The 6,230-nt window shown below is 50.5% G+C and overlaps 1 protein-coding gene across 1 annotated transcript; it reads left to right on the forward strand.

The window, feature by feature from the left end:
* The first annotated feature begins 1,439 nt into the window (after positions 1 to 1,439).
* LOC119395162 (uncharacterized) lies at positions 1,440 to 5,837 on the forward strand. The gene is made up of 4 exons (XM_037662445.1): positions 1,440 to 1,550; positions 4,350 to 4,561; positions 4,850 to 5,379; positions 5,494 to 5,837. Exons 1-4 carry the CDS (start codon positions 1,440 to 1,442, stop codon positions 5,835 to 5,837), a joined length of 1,197 nt encoding a protein of 398 aa, XP_037518373.1.
* Positions 5,838 to 6,230: the final 393 nt, after the last annotated feature.

The following is a 6,230-nucleotide window of genomic DNA, read 5'->3' on the forward strand; positions in this document are numbered from 1 at the left end:
AACGTATGGTATTGTCACGTGGTCGTGACGTCGACGAAGACAGCAGTCAGCACGTCCGAGATGAAACTGTTTATTTGGCCGAACTTGTGGCCGGGAAACTGAAAAGTCAAACTACAGCAATAAGCTTTATAGCGGCGAAGAGAGCGTCGACCGTCGATCAACTGACAAGCAGTCAAGCGCGTCGGCTTTTATACAGGCGCTATCGAACTTTCCAGCGATATCGCTGTTGGCGGTGTTATCTCTCGACAAAGCTGGAAAATTCTCGTGCGGCGCGCAATCTTAACAGATTGTTCCAAAACAATCGCGAAGCTTCCTACACATCACGGCGAGGCCTGCGCAGCGCGTTGCCCACAGTCTTTGTGGGTGAAGCTTCAACTCATGAAATATAAGACTCGCGGCAGTATATAGCGTGGTGGGAGAGTAAAATGGCAACCGTACGTCAGACAATGCGGATTACGTAAGTAGTGGGTCGTTAAAGCTTCCAACCCAATCTGAAAGGGCTCAGCCATAATTCTTCCTCGTCATCAGCCGTCGCATCAACAAAGTGCACATAATGCCTTACATATATGGAGCTGGTACCTCGCTTCTCCCCATAATGACGAATAATAGCGTAGTGGGCGCTTCCCAACTTCACAAAAATTATGATTGATGGCGTAGTGGGTACATTGCTACTGTACATGCATTAGTAGCGCCAAGAGAGTTTACAACGGGCTCTAGAAACGCCGCTCTTCCAGCTTTCGCTGTGACTGTGCTGTGCTTTGCGCGCAGGCCTGGAGTTTTTTGATGGGTTGGAACGCCACTCTGCCGAGAACCATGGTACTCGCTAAACAACTTTAAGACATTATGTGTACTTTGTTGATGCTGTGACCGATGACGATGAAGAAATATGACAGAGCCCTTTGTAATGAGTTGGATGCATTCAACAACCCACTCGTTGCGCAATTCGCATTGTGTGACGCCTGGTTGTTATTTTACTCTTTACCATGCTACATTACATATTGTAGTGAAGAAGATGAGAGCTCCTCGGAAAGGCAGGGGGTACCACTAAGGTGGAAAAGAAGAAGACGTTTGGTTGGCACAAAAATTCTTAATTGAATCAGGGCGGCTCTGAATTTGTATTTTAAATTAGCATTATTCATTTATGCTAACTATTCTATAATTCATTAGTCATAGAATCCATGTGACAACTTTTATCTATAAATTAATCGTTGCTTGGCCATTCTCCCAGAGTGGATGTGAGCCATCATCATCATCATCATCATAATCATCATCATCGGGCTTAGGTTGGTTCCTCCATTACCACGTGACTTTTCGTGACCTGTTCATCTGTTTTATAAACAAGTGCTGCTCCTAAACGCCTTGTTTTAACTGGTCGAGGTGCGAGGTACTCCATAATCCTGGAACTTCGAAACCGTACGTATTTGCCTCCGGTTTCTACCATGTCCACGGACGAAGATCAGCAGGGTGCCGCCTCTGCTTCAACTACTCCGCCTGTTGTCTGTTCCGGCCCCATTCAACCCGCCTTCCTTCAGCGGTACCGGACGTGGAAGGTTGGCTTGACGAATACGACCGGGTGAGCAAGCACAACATATGGGAGGATGCGCACAAACTTACCGTGGTACCGTAATCACGAGCGGGACATTCCCACCAGGTGGGCCTTCAGTACGGCATTCGCGGATCTGTTCAGCCATCCAACGCTTCGCAAGCTACTTCGCAAGCTTCGCCAGAACTTCAACAGACGGCTGTCGCCTTCACCTCGGCGCCGTTCTCTTTTCCATGTGCTACGACACCCTCCCCCTGTCCCTGAGTAAAACAAGAAGCCGCAGTTCTGGATGCAAGAACTGCGCAGCTTTCGAACTTTACAATACCTCGTTTCTGGCCGTCTAATATCGTTGCTTTCTCCGTTGAAGGTGTACCTGTTGTAGCACTGGTCGACACTGGCGCCGCAGTTTAATTATTTAGTGAGAAAATTTGCTGTAGACTCAAGAAAGTAACGACGCCTCTTCAAAACTTCGTTATGAGCACTGCAAGTGAGCATCAAATTCGCCCTTTCGCTGCGTGCACGGCACGCGTTGGGATTGCAGACGTTATATATGGTCGTGGGTCTATGCCAGTCTATGTCGTTTGTGTCTATGTCGTTTGTGTGTCTCCCTTCGTTTCATTGCGCTGTGCATACTCAGTATATATCAAGTTATGCCGTCGAGTTTGCAGTGCTGCCGAAGTGTTCCGACGACATTATACTGGGCTGGGACTTTCTCTGCACTCATGCTGTCATCGACTGCGCCCGTGCAGAAGTCGAGTTTTCGCCTTTGTGTGACTCTGCTGCAGTCGGCTCGCCACCTTCACCTGCAAAAGTTTTTGTGGTCGCCGAGACACCGATACCCCCTTTACCATCCGCGCTAGTACCGCTTTCCTGCGAGATATCTACGGGCTCAACTGTTCTTTTTACGCCTTCTGAAACTGCTGTCCGCCGCAAGTGCTTCCTGATTCCTTTCGCCGTACTCACCATTCACGATGGATCAAGTGCGATTTGTTTCTAATCTGTTTCCTTCGCCTTCCAAATTACTGCGCGAAGATGAGTACGCCTTGCCGATGACGTTGATCCCTTGGGTGCACATGTCGTTCCTGATCACTCGACTCCGCTTCGTAGTGACGCCGTTGATTGCTCCGCGTTACCCTCTGAGCCATCGTTCACCGAAGTACTTTCTCGATGCATCGACAGAAAGCTTACGGCCCAGCAACGCGCCGACATCATCGCCCTCCTCGAGTGCTTCCGCACAAGCTTCAACCACCGGCAACAAACTTTGGGCAGTTTGGGCCCTGCTTCAACTGTATGTCACGAAATTGACACTGCCATTCACGCTCCTTTACGTCAGCGTCCGTATCGTGTGTCGGCATCTGAGCGTCGTGTCATCGCAGAACAAGTTCACGACATGCTGAAGCGCGGCGTTATTGAGCCCTCTAACAGCCCATGGGCCTCCCCGGATGTTTTAGTAAAGAAAAAGGATGGCTCAATTAGATTTTGCGTCGACTACCGCCGGTTGAACAAGATCATATGCAAAGATGTTTACGTTTCCAGAGCAGTAATGAATGTACCATGGAACGCGACGTCCCTTGAAAGTCACCCCTGGAACGTTAGATTATTTATTTATTTAAACAGTACTGCTAGCCTCTAACTGAGGCTCTAAGCAGGAGTGGGAGTAACAAGTACAAAGCAAAGTGAACAAATCAAGATACAACAATCGTGTCACAAGAGCTAGAGAAGAAAGAGCGCTCCAGAACAGCAAGATATAAACCGTATACGCAACTTTTCAAGCACTGGTACGCGCAAACGGATTGCAAATAGATATGACAGCATTTCGTTTCACGTAAAAGTAAAAAAAAAAGAAAGTGAAGACGCGATGTGCCTAGTTTCGGCAAGTACAAGATTTCACCGTCGATCCATTCGAGTTCGTGTCGAAGGGATTCTGAAGTTTCGTTTTCTGCGGCTGTGACGACGCCTTGCAGGTTTCTCCGGCCGATTTTAAATGTCCTTGAAACAATACTTGGCGGTCCCCGATCGTTAACGCGATGTCCTCGATGAGCGTCGAGGCCAGGATTTTCGTGTTCACACCCACAACAACGATGTTTTGGTGCCGCACCGGCCACACAGAGATACCAGCGTTCACGGTACTGCCAGTGAGGCGTTGCACTGCGGTGCCGATCCCGCCGGGACCGAACGCAGCCTGGAGATCCACGGTTATTCTTGGTTAAACACAATCCGAGGTGTGTGTGTCGGCTTCCACGACGACAGCTGCTTTGGGGACTTGGCGTCAGCAGTGGATGTCGGTCCTGGTTTGCGAGCATGTGGCTGGGCGGCGGCCGCGAAGCCTTGGGGCTTCATTTTAGCCGTAGTCGGGTACAACTTTAGAAGACAGGAGAGGCCCCGCCCAGATGACCGAAGCGCAGCAGCCAATTGGCTCCGCGACTAAAGAAATAGCCCCGCTCAAAAAATTGTGACTGCTTCTAAAACGCGTATTTGTCGGTATAAATAAGATTTGTGAATCGTGACGAGTGCTTTGGTAAAACTGTAATGATGGAAATGCTACAGCACATGCGGATCGCGAGAGAAAAATAACTCCGTGCCTTCTACAACGCTCTTCGTCGTCTGCTACGCAGCAAGAGCGACTGCACCGGGCGTGTAATTATAAAGCAGTCGCTGGTTTATTAGCATAAGATTCGTATGTACTTTCTGTGTGTTTGCACAAACTTATTTTTTTAATGTGCCAGGCTTTTGTTTTCTTTTTTTTCGGTTGCGAACCTGCAATCTCGTGAGTTCGCGCATGTTGGTGCACGGCATTCCGTGCCAGTTTTCCGCCATGGAGCCCAGTGAGGTGATATCGGAACGCGATCCTTTGTTGCCGAACGAGCCTTGTGTCGCCTCGATTGCCACGCCACCAAGGAGCCTCGGCAAGAACAAGAGCGGCCACATCCTGAACAGCGATTCACGCAACATGATCTTCCACTGCTACACGTACTGGTGCAACAGGGAGCCTGAACGCAGCGTGGAGGACGCGAGCAAGTTTGTCGCTGACATGCTCGGTGTCGGCGAAAGGACTGTGCTCAGGGTGAGGGAGGTAGCTAAAGCTTCGCATTTTTCGGGGGGCAAACTGACGACGCCCTCGCGAAAGCGCCCACGTAATGCGGCGAAGAGATGACGTGCGCGAAGTTTGACAGCTTCACGTTGTGCGCGCTGAGGTCATGGGCACACGATTTCTTTCGCCGCAACGAGATGCCGACGGTCGAGAAGATAACTGGAGTTCTCGGAGCGTATGCAACTCCCATCACTAAGGCGGTGTACTGTGCGTAGCCTGCTTGCCGAGATCGGCTTCAAGCGTGAAAAGAGAAGCCGCAACTCGCTGCTTATCGGCCGGGATGACATCACCGATTGGCGGAATCGCTTCCTCCGTGACGTGGAGTGTTACCGGGCGGAAGGCCGAAAGATCTTCTACCTGGACGAGACATGGGTGACGGCGGGACCCACTCGGTCGATCGTGTGGACAGACACCGTGGTGCAGAAGCGCGGACGCCTGTTCGCTCGAGCAAATGGCCTGACGACGGGTCTAAAACAACCTTCTGGGAAAGGTCAGCGCCTGATCGTGACGCACATCGGCAGCGAGGATGGCTTCGTGGACGGCTGCTTGAATGTATTCCGAGGCCAAAAGACAGGCGACTACCACGAAGAAATGAACGGCAGTCGCTTTGAGGGCTGGTTCAATGACGTTCTGCAGAAGTTGCCGGCTGGTAGCGTCATTATTTTAGACAATGCACCTTGCCATAGCCGACGAGAAGAGAAATTGCCGAGGACGGCCTGGAAGAAGGAAGAGATTCAGGAGTGGAGTGGCTCACAAGCAAGAACATCACCTACGGTAAAATGATGATAGGATAAAAGGATGCTTGAGCTGGTGGCATCTGTAAACTCACGCTTTCTGAGCTAAATCGTTGACAACATAGCTGTAAGGGCCGGTTGCATTGTACTCAGGCTCCCGCCGTACCACTGCGAATTGAATCCCATTGAGCTTGTGTGGGCCAAGGTCGAAAATGGCGTCGCTGCGGACTACCGAGACTTCAAGCTGTCCACGGTCGACGCCATCTTGGGAGATAAAATCAAGCAGGGAACGGCAGAAGACTGGAGGACGAGCATTCAGCACGTGATGGACTTGGAGGCAAAGTTAAGACTTGACACGTCTGGGAGTGAGCACATTCAACCCATCATCATCCAGCTGCGTGAAGATGACACTGAAGAAAGCGACGACGACTGCGAGCTGTCTGGAATTGAGCCACTCGACGAAGAATAGCGGCTTCTTATTAATGAAAAAACAGCCCTTATTAGGGCTACCAAATATTTGCCGGTGGGTTCGCAAAAGGCAACCATCCATTCCGTTACCTCTCAAATAAATGAGCAGTTCCATTTATGGCGTGTAAGTTGTATTCACATGACGTCACCATCATGCACAGAGTGGCGTTGGCAACTATGACAGCGCCGTCGGCGGCCGGTTCGCCATCTTCTTGGCCACGGTGCCGTAGTGATAGCTTTGGTTGGTTGCCTTGGTCTCCGTGGTTTTGACGGCTGCTGCCCTTCTGGGACGCGAATTCTTGCTGTTATCATTGCGGAAGAACATTCTATGAACGCCATCCGAGAAGCTTCGCAGTGATGGGCGATGCATCTTTGAGCGCGTACACGCAAAGCT

This window comes from Rhipicephalus sanguineus, chromosome 5, assembly GCF_013339695.2.
Source record: "Rhipicephalus sanguineus isolate Rsan-2018 chromosome 5, BIME_Rsan_1.4, whole genome shotgun sequence".
NCBI lineage: Eukaryota > Metazoa > Arthropoda > Arachnida > Ixodida > Ixodidae > Rhipicephalus > Rhipicephalus sanguineus.